The sequence below is a fragment of the Pangasianodon hypophthalmus genome, chromosome 12 (assembly GCF_027358585.1).
Source record: "Pangasianodon hypophthalmus isolate fPanHyp1 chromosome 12, fPanHyp1.pri, whole genome shotgun sequence".
Taxonomy (NCBI): domain Eukaryota; kingdom Metazoa; phylum Chordata; class Actinopteri; order Siluriformes; family Pangasiidae; genus Pangasianodon; species Pangasianodon hypophthalmus.
Genome location: NC_069721.1, coordinates 20,400,924 through 20,417,179, shown reverse-complemented (window position 1 = coordinate 20,417,179; position 16,256 = coordinate 20,400,924). Strand labels below are relative to the sequence as shown.

General features: G+C 37.6%; 1 protein-coding gene across 11 annotated transcripts in view; it reads right to left on the bottom strand.

Moving 5' to 3' along the window:
* Positions 1 to 447: 447 nt before the first annotated feature.
* The window catches only part of ryr2a (ryanodine receptor 2a (cardiac)), a 180,298-nt gene continuing 164,489 nt past the window's right edge, over positions 448 to 16,256 (bottom strand). For all 11 annotated transcript variants that reach the window (XM_053238392.1, XM_053238395.1, XM_026915121.3 and 8 more), the window contains 10 exons: positions 16,023 to 16,065; positions 15,720 to 15,853; positions 15,012 to 15,072; positions 14,730 to 14,876; positions 12,358 to 12,492; positions 7,901 to 8,057; positions 7,646 to 7,710; positions 6,922 to 7,022; positions 4,674 to 4,725; positions 448 to 3,645 (listed from right to left, as the gene is read on the bottom strand). In XM_053238392.1, the coding sequence (XP_053094367.1) occupies positions 3,550 to 3,645; positions 4,674 to 4,725; positions 6,922 to 7,022; positions 7,646 to 7,710; positions 7,901 to 8,057; positions 12,358 to 12,492; positions 14,730 to 14,876; positions 15,012 to 15,072; positions 15,720 to 15,853; positions 16,023 to 16,065 (991 nt within the window). In that variant the 3' untranslated portion in view covers positions 448 to 3,549. The remainder of the gene's footprint in view (positions 3,646 to 4,673; positions 4,726 to 6,921; positions 7,023 to 7,645; positions 7,711 to 7,900; positions 8,058 to 12,357; positions 12,493 to 14,729; positions 14,877 to 15,011; positions 15,073 to 15,719; positions 15,854 to 16,022; positions 16,066 to 16,256) is intronic.

Here is a 16,256-nt window from a genome sequence, read left to right as displayed (position 1 = left end):
ATTGTCACATTGGGAGTTTAGTTTCATTACGTCTGGGATTATTGCTGAATTCCTGTTTTTGACTCCTGTTTATTCTCATTATGGATTATATTATATATTCTCATTATATGCTAATGGAGATTACCTATGTTTTGATCCCTGCAATGGACTTTTGGTGTTTTTTGTTTTGCCCGCAGTAAAACTCACACAGAGCTCTTTCACTTGTGTTCTGCCTAAATCTCCCATGTTACACTCGTAAGCAAAACTAATAAGCAAAATTAAGACACCAAACATCCAATGTCTATAACTGGTTAAATTTAAGGCAAAAAAAAAAATAGGCTGAACAATTCCTTTAAGGTTACAATGCTTCAGAAATGTCATATACAAAAATGTGCATGGAAGAAATGGTATATAAATGCAGCCAGGGTGAATTGTGCGTTACTGGAAGAACATGCGTCCCCAACACCCTTCAATAAATAAGCATTTATTTTTCAAAATCATGCAAGTCCATTGTTGTGTTTAAGTTTCCTTTACAGGTTTAACACACAGTTATGTATTCACAACTCTGAACAGCACACTCAGTTGTAACATTATTTTCCTATGAGGTTTTTTTTTCCATGATGTTTGTTATCAAAATTCTTTACATGAGTAAAATTCCACTTTTATAGATTGGCTTGAGCCAATTATTGCAATGGTTTTCACATTATTTCGTGTGACAAATAAGAAAAGCGCTTTCTCCATGGTCTATGGAACGGGTACAGAAAATAAATAATGCAACAATGGTTTTGAAGATATGACATTATAATAATCAATACTTTGAATTATACACATATCCAATAGTCTGATAGTGATATAAGCTTTGACTCTTGGGATGTAATGTGAGGTCGTTCGTGTTAGAAATTGATTGATGTCCTGTTCAGAAGATCTCTGAGCTTCACACTGTTGACTCAGATGATTTGGCTTCTGTGGATGAGCATCGCTTTAGCTTTAGCGTAGTCCATTCAGATGGAGATGCATGTTCCTACAGTGTCTTGAGGAAGCCTGGACCAAAGCGGCTCCTCGGCTAATGATAGTGGCTGGTAATACACAAGAAAGCCCACAACACTCGGGTAGCATAGAGATATTGTAAATGATCTTAAACCTATAAAAGTGTCGTTGTGACCGTAGATAGTTTGCGTCTTTTTAATTTTTCAAACGTTCGTCTTAAACTTGCATAATAAACATGCAAAAATTAAACATTTTTTTCTTAGATAGATTTCTAGAATTTGTATATAAAGAGTTAACTCTGCTGTTGCATAAATGCATTACCGAAAGAAAGGAAGAAAAAAACAAACAAACACAGAAATGCTGTAGGAAAGGGTGAGGTGGGGCTGAAATGAAAACCCAACAGTAATCCTGATGGGTTACAATCTCTCTCTTGCTCTCAGTGTCCAACACGAACCCCATGGCTTTATACTGAAGCACTTTATATGCTCTTAGGCTGTGTTCGCACTATGTGCTTCTTTTTATATAGAATAAAAATGCTGCATTGAGCTCCTTTTGTGTTGATATGAAGATAAAGCAGTACTGAGTTCATTAGATCCACAGGAGTGATGTGACCACTGGGTTCTGCCCTGTATCTGATTATATTGATGCATGGACTGAGGCAGTAACCCCTGCTGAGCTCATACTACCCCCAAGCCTCTTGGTGTAACAGTAGCTTCTTTATTTTATTATAATACATTATTGTATTTAATACTTGGTAAATAACTTCCACTCACTCATTCCTCTTCATTAACTCTTCTATCCTGGTCAGTGGTTCCAGAGCCTATCACGGGAATACCGGGCACGAGGCAGGAATACAACATGGATGCGATGCCAGTCAGTCGCAGGCACCATGCACACACATTCACACACTCATTTATACCTAGGGACAATTTTGTGTAGCCAGTTTTCCTGGGATGTGAGAGGAAACCCACATGTACTAGGTAACTACCAATATATTTGTTTATGTTCAGCTAGTGCAATGATAACATAACGCTGGCCAGTTAACCATATGTAATACCATATCTTTGTTTAGGCCAGGGCTATTCAAAAGGCGGTCCTCAATGGACACTAGAGTGCTGCCAAGTCAAACACGTAAACATCAAATTTGTGGCCTATTTGTCATTCGGCTTCACAAAATGTTTTCAATGATTTCAGAGGCTGGCAGACAAGCAAAGCTCTGTTGAATGAATGATTGCAAGTTAATGTGTGTTTGTTGTTACACAGCCAATAAGTGTAACTCCACACTGTGTCAGTTTCTTTATTTATATTTCCCCTTTGCTCATTCTTCCTGATTTAATGAACACTTTGTGTTTTACGGCTGGTAAGCGTGAGTAAGATATTGAAGGTGGCTCACATGCAAATAGCCCTGATGTAGGCAATATAGGTAACCAGGTGGGTGATTTCGGCTAATGTACCGTATCCACCAGTGACTCCATACTGCCTAAATTAGTTATCTAATTATCTAATCTAATTATCTAATGCAAATAGCCCTGATGTAGGCAATATAGGTAACCAGGTGGGTGATTTCGGCTAATGTACCGTATCCACCAGTGACTCCATACTGCCTAAATTAGTTATCTAGCTATATATTATTATTATTATTATTATTATATTTTACATTTGTATCGAAGCTGTTACCCAGACAAGGGCTCTGCCCTCTGTCTTGGTTGTTTGCACTTGCCCCCTGATATGCAACCTTATAGGGTGAAGAGAAAAGAAATGTTCATTCAGCTCTTTTGCTGTCTATGAAACAGCACTGGCTTGTGATTAGTGGTTGAGGGAAAAACACATAGCGTGAACACAGCCTTACAAGTATTTCTACTCACTTTCATACACTTCCATTTTGTCTCTCCACACACACACACACACACACACACACACACACACACACACACACACATACACACACACACTCCTAATTATATACCTACACTAGCAGTACATTGCACCTATTATAGCCCTCTTGACTTCTCTCCATCTGCTTCTTTGTCTATCTATTCACCTCTCTTCCTCTTTGCTCCCTCTCTCTCGCAGCTTGCATAGCTCACCCTTTGCTTGGTAAGGCACTGTGTCCCTTCTGTTTCTCCTGGCCAATATCATGGTGCCTGTCTTTCTTTAGTATCCATCCATCCATGCACTCATCCGTCTATCCTGCCAAACAAATAAAGAGACCAAGAATGAGCAAGATGTCTGCTCTCCACCGTCTCTTTCTTTCATATCATCCGTCCACATCCTCCTCGTACTTGCTCCGCCTCCCATTCTTGGTTTCTCTCTTCCTTTTTTTGCTCCTCTTTATGAGTTTAATAAAGCAAATGTAGAATGGAGAAGCATTCAGACTCTTTCTCTCTCGCTCTCTCTCTCTGTGTGACCCAGTGTGTTCTGGGAACAGTTCAACTATGTACAAAATCTCAAACGCATTCCAAACTAAACGGTGTCCTCCTCCGCATAAGTCACAGAGAAGTCCAAGGGACTGGAGTCTGTGCGTGCATGTGTGTGTGTGTGAGTGTGGGTGAGTGTGTGTGTGTAGTCGTGTGCATATGTGTGTTAGTTGAGCTGGTCCTCGTATTGTTTGCGGAAGCAGTCTCCGGCCGGGAAAAATTCCCAGCAGCGCTCCTGGTACATTTTCCAAACGTAGGACTCCTGCAGCAGAACACAGAGGAAGTAATGAACGACAGGAATGAGACTGAGTGAGTTATATAACATGCAGACTGATGTTTACAAGTGATGTCAAATTTATCTGGGAATAGTGAAGAATCTGTTATATCCATACTGCTCTGTCAGTAATGTTTTACGTTGAATGTGTTTTTATAGAATGCTTTTATGGGTATTTGTAAATTAAGCTCTGTATAATTGATCCTTTTAGAGTTGGACTATTTTTTCAGAGGGAAGAATCTGTGGATATGAGTTATCCATGGCCACAGAAGAACCACACAATGAAACCACAAAACTCTCAGGAAAGTGAAAGTAACCAGATGTTTTTTTTTTTTTAAACTATCTTACTCCACTGTTGGAAAGTTGAACAGTTTTGGTTAGACTTCCTTGTGTCTGTGCGATCCTCAGACCTTTAGTCATATTCTAAACATTTATCCAATTTTTTTTTTTTTTTTCCAAATTCAACAATTGCCTCTCTGCTCTTTTTCTCACCTCAGTGAAGATATCTGGTGATGGTGCTATAATGTCACCTACAATAAAGAATACGTCTACAGAGAACACAAATTCATTTCACTGCTAAACAGCTTGCAGCTAAGACTGTTTTTTTAGAGAGGACTTCACACTGTCCAGTGTCTAGGTATAACTAAGACCATTCTTAGATGCGTGTCCATGTGAAATTATCTTACAATAACTTTTGCTAAACAGTTACAAAGTTACTAAGTAAATCTGCCAGTTCCTACATGTATACATGTATGATGGCTAACGGCATTAGTACAAGGAACGAAAGAAAAACAATTATAACAGGGAAACTAATAACAGTGTCTATAATTGAAGGTACGGATTTGGAAGGTAAATGTTCGATCGAAGGAGCAAGAAAAAAAGCAAGGAGAGAGAAAAGCAATCGTCATAGAAATCATACGATTTGAGTTTACACCAGATAACGGCAAAGATAGATTCAGCATCAGAGAGAGCATCAGATGACTGTATGATTGATAGCTGAGGAACTGGGAGATTACCTGGCCTGTGTGCTCCGTTTCATCCTTATTAATGAGATACATCACAAAAAATCTGAAAAATAAATAAATAAATTGAAATACATTAACATAATCAGCATAGCTGCATTTGTGCACACAGCCCATCTGATAAAATGAAGGGGGAAAAAAACCCTATTCGATCTGAGAATTTTACACAAACAACATTTTAAACCTTTACTCAATAATTCATCCTACACCACATGCTATTATCATTCACATTTATCAACAAACACTCTCACTGGATAGATCATTAACACTCCACTGCCTTAACACATCTCTCAACAGTCTTAACCCTGTAAGACCTAAGACTAAGAAGCACATCCTTAAAGACATGGCTAAGTCTAAGCCAAAAGTAAGTGCACTATACTGTCATGTCATGAGGACATGTTCCTGTTCCTGAGTCACAATTTTATTCTTTCCTATTGTTTTTGAGAGAGTGACCATTGTTAATGGGAAGGAAAGTATTGAATAAGACACTTAGGGACATGCTGTTTAAGGAAAATAATGACATGGTGGTGTATAAGCACATGCCGTGAAGTCTTTTATTCCTATTATACGACAAGAATTTGTCATTTTCTTTCCTTTTTTATTTATTAAGGAAAGGCATGATATGTTTGATCCATTTAAAGTTACATTTAATGTTGTGGAACGTCTTCAATTTAGTGCCTGTTATCGGTTACATCATAGAAGCTATAAACGGTCGTTCCCTCACCATCGTCTCTTTGTGTACCACAAAACTGCAGCTTGTCATGTTAAAGATGTCAGGAAACTTCACCTTAGTTTTCCTCAGCTTAACTTCTGACTATGAAAAGCACAGACACTGGAGACTCCTTCCAAAAATGCAAAGTAAACATCACCTCACTGAAAATTTCACAATATCAATGATTACGCATGCTTTTTTAAAAAGATTATGTTTACTTGGAACATCCACCATACAAGTCCCTGTGTAAGCTTTTACTGTAGAAATGATCATATATTAGAACAAGCACATTAATATAAATCAGGCCCTTTGTCAGAGCTGCTGTTATAGAAAATTAATCAACACCTTCTGACCATCTTCTGTGGTATAAAACTATATAAATGGTATATTAAATCAACTGACTGCTAACAAGGCTGGAAATAAACCTCGAAGGAAATCATTATATGTGCAAAGAGTGGGAAAAAAAATGGGCCAAGATTGTAATGATAACTTTCTGTGGAAGTCATAATGGCTTCTTTTGTGGAGAGAAATTTCCGGATGTGAGACCAGAACCAGAAGTGGTGGGACCATAGAGTGGAATGTGGATGCAGTCAGGCAAGAAACTAATTTAGTTGGTAATGAAAAAATATGTGTAAAAGCATGTAGAAGTTAAGATTGCACTGACGAAGGTGGATCTAACCTGTTTATTATTGTGAAATTAAGATGAACATCAAACTGGACTGACGTAAAAATCACATGACCTCCATTTTGCTTGGTTAGACTGGCCCACATTGACACAGGTTAGATATTATTCAGATTTCAGTAACACATGAATATGCTGCTGAAAAAAACTCATTCATTTTGTTCACACTGTAATTAAAATGAAATCAGATTACGGTCACTTTTACCCACAGTATGAACAGGGCTGCGCCATCTGAATGAATTTCAGTCATCTTGTTTTTATGTTTCTTTCTAAAATAAGGACAAAATGAAGCTTCTGTGAGAACTGCCAGAAAGCGTCTGCACCGCTGTTTCCCCTGTCTGGGCTGTGCATGTGGTTATGACACACACAGACATGGAGGAACCAGGTAATTAGCACAAGTCTTCCTCACACAGCAAGCGTCTTCCTCACTGCAGGACAGCTCTTTAGAGAGTGGTTACACACCCTTATTGCTTCATGCTGTTATGTTACGTGTCATCACTCTCTCTGTAGGCTCATTTGCTGAAGTTTTATATTAAAATTCTTCACAAACAGTCTCTAACTACATTCACATGTCGTTGCTGTTGCTCCCTGAAGCATACGATTTTCATCAAGTAGGTGCACCACTTACATTTCTTTTATGCTCATCTCTTTATAACACACACACAAACACACACACACACACACTTTCTTCTGCTCTTAGCCCCTTGTTGTTATTACCATAAAATTTTCATCAAATGCATCCTCTCATTTTCTTGTGTATCTCTTTTTTGCTTTTCTCAAATCTTTTTTTTTCTTCAAAAGTCCTTCTTCTCTCACCACACCCACACACCCACATGCAGAGCACTCACAGATAGTTTGCCAAGTTGTGCTCCTGTAAGGTGTGTGTTTCGAAGCCGTGAGGGACTGTGTCGAAATAGTCGTTTCCAATCCCACAGATGAAACACTTAGTCTGTGAGAGAAACAAAAAGAGACTGACATGCACTGAACATAAGACAATGTCCGCATATTTCAGAAATACACAGTAATAGATACTGTGTAATATTACAACACACATTTTCTAAAATGTTCTTGATTTAGTAAAAAAAGCTCTGATATAATATATATATAATATATTATATAATTAAAAACAAGCTATTCATGACATTAAAAACAGTTCCATCATATTCAAAAAGGAAATTTTCCTCATCCAGTCCAAGCTCAAAGCAAATAACACTCAGTCGTGTATGAAAAAAAAAAAAATCAGTGTCATAGAAACCAAAATAGTGGAATATCAATGCAGTGATGCAGCTGGTAATTATGGTTAATAGACAGAGGCAATGCTTTGTTAAAACACACACATTTCGTAAAAGGCTCTGTATCAGAAACACATCGACTGTGCAGTGACTCCTCAGTAAAGCAGCTGGAACCCATTAGCCAGAGCGCAAAGAGAAACATCACCTACTGAATACGCAATTAGCAACAAATTTAACGGACATCCAAGAAGGGATGTTAAGCTTCTGCAGTGGAGAGGTAAAAACAATAATGTCACTTTACCTGTACAGTGTGTGTGTGTGTGTGTGTGTGTACACTCACCTCCATGTCCTCCTTCACCTGCTCCTGCTGGTCTCTCAGCTCACCAAATGCATCAATGATCAGACCTAACACACACACACACACACACACATAAAATCTCTTAAAGATTTCATCTGTAAGTAGCTGAAGCGGTAAAACGATATAAGTATCATGTATTTTTCTCATCATACACTCTAGTTGTTCTTAGCATTTCAGCAGTGATTATTGTTATTATACAGTATATTTCACATGCGTTATTAAACCACTCTGTCTCACCCTGAATGATGGCGAGGAGGATGACGATGACAAAGAAGAAGAAGGTGATGTCGAAGATGATGCGGTAAATCTCATACTCGTCACCTGCAGGATCCTCGATCTGATCTCCGATGCCACCGCCTGCACGTACACCCACGTACATGTGGAACATGTAGCACTGCAGGCACAACACACAAACACACACACACACACACACACAATCAAATGTGCATATACACAAGTAAAAAAGCAGTGAAACAGGTATTAAATAGAGTTTGAAGGTCATCAATATATAAAAACAGGCAAACAGAAAACTGATTATTAATATATTAAAGCTTTTGCCATGTTCAGATAGCATATCATATATGATACGTAACACAACCGCTAGTATTACATAGTGCTTTTATTAGCTTAACCTTTGCTCTTACAAAAGTAGACGTTTTGCATAAGCGTCAATCATTAAGACATAATCAAACACTTCTCCTGCTTTCCTAATGACTGTATAGATTGGCCTGTAGGGTGTTAAGTAAAAGTTGAAAACAACTGAACTTGTGGAGTTGTAGGGACTGTGTGGAGATTTTCTGCAAAGCCGCTGTGCATACAGTTGTACCCAAAAGTTTGAGCACCCCTGGCCAAATCACATGAGAATAGACAAATACACGACCTCCAAAAACTATTTAAAAAAATAGTTTTCTGGAAATATTAATCACACACTTTAAGTTGGATGAGTTTAAAAAATAGAAAAAAAAAATGGTAATTATGGCATGTACAAAAATTTGGACACCCTTCCAACTGTGTTTTGATCTCGAAAAAACTCCGATACGATGATGTATATGACTGAAATCCATTGTAGGGGCAGAAAACAGAACTCTTCTAAAAGAGGAGATATAATTAGCAAAAACCTACATTAAATCCTATAAATATATGAACAGTTATGCAGAAAAATATGTTTTCTATCTATCTGTCTGTCTGCATGGCCCCCTGAACAATAACCCTACATATACAGCCTACATATACAGACATAATAGCCACCTGTCACTATCCTGTCTTCCATACACTCCCTCACTGCACATAGCGGCTCCATGGCAACAGTACCGTGTGCTTTTGTTTTATCTGATTATTAGTTCCTGTTCTAGCCTTAATGTTATTGGTTAGTGTCCTAATTCTGTTCACCTCTTGCCCAGTTATCTTTTCACTATCTGACAACCCCTATTTTAAAATTTAATCTTGCTTTAATTGCAGTAGCCTGTTCTGTCTGTTGTGACCTTTTGTGTGCTTATAAATAAATAAATATGTAAATTTATTTTCAACATGCATTAAATTCATTAACATTTTAATAATGTAAATGTGTAATTCTATGTTCGCTTGTGTTTTGACAGTTGAATAAAGCACTACGGCTGAATATTACTTAAACCTGAACATTTTGTAAAGTAGCATAAAATTTAAATTACATTCTGAGCATTATCTACACCCCATACAGATACACACAGCCAAACACACACCCACACACACAGAGACCAGAAGATAACAGTCTGAGGGATTTTTGTAGCTAGAGGCACTGGTCCTCATCGTAGCTGAGCCTGTGCTTCCTTTTCTACTGGAAGTCAAGCCCCTCCACTGGAGCACTGAACCACACACTGTCTGCCCTTAATAAGAGACACACTGAGATTGAAAGAGAAAAAGAAACCGATAGAGAGAGATTGAAACTGAACGCCATCGGTGGGTTGGATCCAGCATGGATGAGATCTCGTGCTGAATCATAATGGTGAGAGCAGAATGAAAAGAGGGAGCTCTGATACACTGTAAGACTCATTTATAAGTCCTGTCAAGTCAAGTTGAACAACATCACTCTAAAAGTGTCATTAGTCTTAATGTGTTATAGCTACACTTATTACACTGTTTGTCTTGCCCTGACACGCCTGATTCAAGTCATCTCTCGATAAGTCTCTCGATAACTCATCGATAAGTTGTTGGAAGAAATTTTTAAGTGAGATGGAGCAGAAAAACAAACAATAAACTGGTTTGCACTGCAGTGAAGATCTTTACACGACTTTCACACCGACAGAGCAAATTTTTAATTACTGCTGAAGAAGCAGTCTTTGCCAGTGCCAAATATATAATTTACGTTACTTGCTTTAACTTGTTCAATTAATTTTATTACTGAAAAGCACATGGCACATGGTCTGTTAACCCTTCAATTTCTGAGATACATACTGTTTTCTTAGAAGGAAGAGAAAATAAATGCTTTCTGAATAGGTTTACCAAACACTGTAAATGTGAATGTAAACATGTAAGTATGAACATATTATAATCTATAGAAATATGTACTATGAAATAAATTATGGGCTAGACAGAATCTGAGTTTGACAACCCTTTAATTGTGAGCATAGTGGCACTGGTACAGCTCTGTTATAAAATAATGTCTATGAAAAGCTGTGGAAAAATAAGATCCAGTTATATTTCCATGATTTTTTTAAATGATTTTTTTAATAGCTCCTAAAATGTAATATAGACATAATAGCCTACAACATTTTAAAGTAATATCACCAAATGAATATGCTGAAATGAACAGCAAACCTAAATACACAATCCCCCACTGAAATTAACATATGCACTGAAAAAGGGTAAAGCTGAGCTGCTCTGTTCATGTTAAGGGTGGAGCACGTTTCTGGGCTGGAAAAATGTCAACAAAAACCTGAAATGAAGAAATCAGCTAGCTAGAACCAGCAGAGAAACACTTAAAAATGACACACCTTGCATTTATATCTTTATATACCAGCACAGTGGGGTAAAGTATACCAACAATGGGCCTCATTTATCAAGCTAGATATGAATGCTTTTATTCATAAATCATATGTACGAGCATTCACACAAGAAATTTGGTATTCATGAAAATCCAGTAAATTCAAAAAAACATTCGTATCCTTCTCGTGCTGTTGAGTGCGTAAATTTATCCATTAAAAAGTCTAACTAATATAAAGCTCAACTTGATCATCTTCATATCATAAAATTTGCATGGATTAATGCACATTTATATCTGGAATATCCTTGCAAGTTATTTTTATTACGTTTACAGCATTTAGCAGATGCCCTTATCCAGAGCAGCTTACAGAAGTGCTTTGGAGTCTCTATCAAACTGACTACCACTGAGAGCATTTTGTGAAAACCAGTTGTTTTATATTATTGGCATTAATTAACGAATATATAAAAAAAAAAAAGAAAGTAGCTAACACAAACCCATAAATTAAGACAAATTAAACTAATCATTCAAATTATCACAAAAGAATAAACGGAGGACGGGGCGGTCTGTCTGCGCAAAGCCATAAGCCCTAAACAAATGCCTCGGCTGATGGAAGATTTAGTGTTCACTTATTATTATTATTATTATTACTAGTATTTTTAGTATTAGTAGTAGTAGTATTATTATATATATTATTAAAATTTTATTGGCATAGTAGTTAGTCAAAATAACTTCCATTTCTGCCTTTACCCTGATCGTTCCTATAATGCGTCCAGCTGTCTGTGCACTTGCACTTTTATGGAGATTTGTATCTCTTGCATCGCTACATGCAAATGAGCTGTGTCAAAAATGTACTTTGCACTTGCAGGTGTACACACGCAAGTACGAAGAAAATCAGTGCTTCTGAAACTTTACAAAAAAATTCTTGTAGAAAATTTTTGTTTGGTTTGACTTATGCAAACATGTACACACAACTTACTAAACGAATGATGAATGAGGCCCAATGTAAAGCTTAAATATAAATGTTGACTGCTCAACACTAGAGGATATGTTGAGGATAAAATTACTTTAGACACAATTAATATCATAAATGCTGCTAACAAAGACTGTGTGTGTGTGTGTGTGTGTGTCTGTGTGCAATTGTATCTAGTATAATTACTAGTAGACTTTCCAATGCATCTACATTCGGGTTTTTTGGGCTAACAAGGTGTTTGCTGGTGAACGCCGGCTAGGCGGCACCTCCACTCCTCCTATTTTAATTACGTTCAGCTGTTGCTCTGTTGCGCTGGTTCTGACAGTATGTAACAATGTGAACTTAATTAAGCTATTGTTCAGGTTCGCTGCTCAGGACATTTCCTTAATTACGGAGGGAGTGTTCAGGCTGGGTCGTACTATTCGCAGCCTTAATTAGCTCACTGAGCAGTGGCAGAGCATCCGTGGCAATTAACACCTATACTATCACCAAGCAGCACCATGATAATTAAAGGAAAAACATAACATGCACGCTCCTCAAAAGCAGTCACTCAGACCCAGGACACTGGCCTGCTCATCACGAGCTGGTGTCTGTGTAGTTTTCGATCTAGATGAATCTAGGTGAACAACATTTTGTAACATTACCTGCTGTCCTTTTATGTGGCAACTTTACCCAGTGTTTCGTAAAGTGTGGTTATGTTACTGTTAAAGTGTTTTGCTGGTTAACATGCTAGCTTAAAGGCAGGGTGTTAGCATTTCAGCTTACCGTTAGCATGTCGTCACACTTCATGTCTGGAGATTCACCGTCCTCGCTCTTGTTGTAGAACTTGCGGAAGAAGTTGAAAGCTACCACAGTGTAGAGGTAGACTACCACCGCCAGCAAGCCCACTGTCAACACAAGCTACATATACACACACACACACACACACACACAGTACAATGTGTTACATACTATATTAGAGCATTTTACTACAGAGGGACTTGCAAAAAGGTGACAATTTCAATATACATCTTTTCTATCTATCTATCTAGCTATCTGACTCCTGTATCTGTATCTAGCTATAGACACTTATAAGAAATTGGTGAAGTCATTAGAATTACACAGATTTCTGGATAAAATTCTTAACTGATCTAAATCATGATCATAGTTAAGTCATTGTTAAATCAAAGTCAATCCTATTTAGCACACACTGTATTGTATGCACACTCAGTGTTTTACTAGATACAGATATTGGACAAATAAAAATATGCCTTGGGGCAATTTGCAGATATGGATTGGGTCCACTTGTCCCCTTAGGAAGAATTCAGAAAGTCATTCTGACTGATCACCTTTATCGTATGATGAGACATGTTTTCATGAGGATAAAAATAACATAAAGCACATGCTATGTTTTTCACAGTCACCAGATCTCAGGCCAACTGAACACCTATCGGAGATTTTGGAGTGACACCAACTGAGGGAATAACAGTATCAGTATCAGCTCCAGTGCAGTATCATCAGACCCCTACAGAATCCACAATCTTCCCAAATTCTCCTGCATCACTCCATTGCTGTGTTCCTACAACTGGCTTCCTCAATGCTTTATTAGCTTCATTAGCTGCTCAATGTTTTGTTTTTTTTTTTTAAGATTTAAAATGCTGGTGATTGCATACAAAGGCAAAACAGAGTGGTTCCCAGCTTTTCAAACCCTGTTCTGCATCTCTTTCCCTCTGAGCAACAAGTATGACTCAACTCCACCTGCCATCCCTCAAGGAAGACAGACTGTCCTTTGTGCCACTTACGCAGTGGAGTGAACTTCTCTGAACAGCTGAGTCACTTAAGCAGGTACTAGACATTAAATCTACACTTTAAGAAAATAAAGAAATAAAAATGTCACCTGTGCTCTGGACCTATACTAACTCCTTCCTAACATGGTTTCAGTTTAGGGATTCAGACAACTTGGCCAGCTTGTACTTACATTAGAATGTGGTTTATTTATTTATTTATTTATTTAGGATGAAGACCTCGAAGCACTTCTTTCAAGTCGCTCTGGATAACACGCCTGCCAAATGGCGTAAATGTGAAAGTCAACTTGCTGTCAAAGCTAGAAGTTGCTCAACAGATATTAAATGACATTTCTGCGTGAATCATTTTCTTTCACAACTAACCGCAGGAATGAACTAAAATTGTTACTGGGAATACTGAAGGTTGGGTCAGAACACTTCTGCAGTACTCTATGGCTGCACCAGGCTCTGTATGCACAGAAAAAAAAAATTATATGGGCTATCAAGATCCAACCAATTAGGAGAAGGAAGGGCAAAATCAGAAAGCATTCTAACATTCATGTAGTCTAGCATACAGTGTGAGACCACTAGTGAAAGTGCTTCTGTTTGGCATTCTTTTTCAATTTAACATAAAAGGTTTTCATTACAAATGATACCAGCAACAACTTGGGTGAAAAGTTGAATCTTAGAAAGATTTACATGAATTTCAGAATTTCTTAGTATTTGGAACGTCCCCTTTTCGCTTTAATGACAATGTGCATTCGAGCTGGCATGGATTCCACAAGTTTGTGTAAATCCTGATGATTCATGTTAGATCAAATCCATCGGAGTGTCGTCTCAACACGAGCTACAGTGGAAGGGGTAAGACTTACAGAAAATCTGATCTTTTGTACAAAGCAGTTAACATGGTCAATATCACACATTTGCTTAAATTTAAACAGGGAACGAGAGATTGTGCAACATATTGAACGTTGAGTAGTTAAGATACTGCACATTTCCTTTTTTGTTTTATAATTTTCAAAATTCTAAAACTTTGTTTATTTCCAGTTTTATAATAATAAAAAAAAAATCCCAGCTTTTCAATGTGGGCTCAGACTTGGGCTCAGACTTCTGGACCCCTCAGGCATGCTAGTTTTAGCAAAAGACTGTCAAAATCTTGACTATGAATCTTGACTTGATTATACTTTTAACTCCGGTAGGCTTGCAACGTTACAGGCTGCCTGTTGACCACGTCTGTATTAGACCCTTTAATAACAGCTAAGAATTGTGTGAATGCTGGGGGATTGTGGCTGGCTATAAAAACAGTCTTTCCTTTTTTAGGTCACCGCAGGTTAAAGCACATATTTGATTTTGTGTTGAGGAGAGCAGCTGTACCTGTTTGCCATTGTGAGTAACAGAAGACAGGATGGTTCTCAGTGTCTTAAAGCCCATGGCTATGTCCAGCAGATGAGCAGCGAAGAAGAAGTTATTGTAGTGGCCCAATATGGACATGGTCATGTACCAGGCTAGGTACAGGAAGGACTGCACATACACACACAAAACAATTACCAGAGATAATAGCACATGATTAAAATGATGAAAACAAGACCATGCTAACACGCTGTATATTTAGCAGAACAATACTGTTGAATGCTTCACTGACTGGGAGGTATTTACATTATCTGTGAAAACGACTCCCAACTTCCAGATCTGGTATTTCACATCAACAGAGTTCAATCTGTCAGTGAAAGAAAGAAAGAGAGAGAGAGAGAGAGAGAGAGGGAGAGAAGCAGAAGACCATGAAATAAAACACTGTCATCATCATCATCAGCATTATACCATTTTAGAATCTCAAAATAAAAGTTATTAACTAAAATAATCTACAAAAATGTCAGAATAATAGCATACTACAAAAACAACAACAAATAATAATAATAATAATAATAATAATAATAATGTCAGAAAATGTAGCTACCAAAAAGAAATAAAATGTGTGCTACAAAGTTACAAACCTTAAAATATATTTGCCTTAAATGTGGGGGTGTAATTTTTGGAATATTTTTTCAAGTTGTTAAAGTTGGCTGGTAGACACTGACCTTTAGCTATTACCGCCCCCTGCAGGGATGCGTTTAAAAATACAACCTGAGTTTTTTCCCATCCAGGCATCAGCATGCCAGGATCTATCAGGTTAGTTTATTGCGGATTTGGCACTGTGAAATACTGCACTGCTGTCTGAACCTTTCACACACACACGCACACTCACACACCAACACAAAACTGAAAGTAGAAATGCAAGTAGGAGACTTTCTTTAAAAACTAAAATAAACATGTAAGTATGTGCACACATCCACTCGTTACATCACGAGCATGCACGTTTAAACTCACACAGCGGCTAGCGAGCTGTCTTTCTTCGGTTTCTTCTTCTCATGCGCATCACTGAAGTCCAGCGCAGCTTTGTCCATCCCCAGCAGCTCACTGATTCGGTCATTACCGTAAAATTCTCCATATTTATCCATCACCTGCACACACACACACACTTTCTGATTAAAACTGCTAATAAGCATTAAATGTCAGTGAAATACTTTTAAACATGTTCATCAAATGTATTTACAAATAATTAGTTACCAATGAACAGTTTTACTGCATGTGTCAAACCTGTCGATTTTAGGAATAAACTTTTCACGCTACCTTTCTCTTCACAAATTTATCCCAGTAGTTGTTTGGAAAGGACCTGAGAACCAGTAAAAAATAATCATCAGGAACAAATGCTAACGGAAGACAGAAGCAGCAAATGCAGCACACTGAACAGTATAACACACTGTACACTCTCTAACATAACATAATGCTTTAAAAAACTTCAACCAGGATTTGAACAACCTACATTTTTGGTTCAAATTTGAATGGCATGCACATTTTACCTAA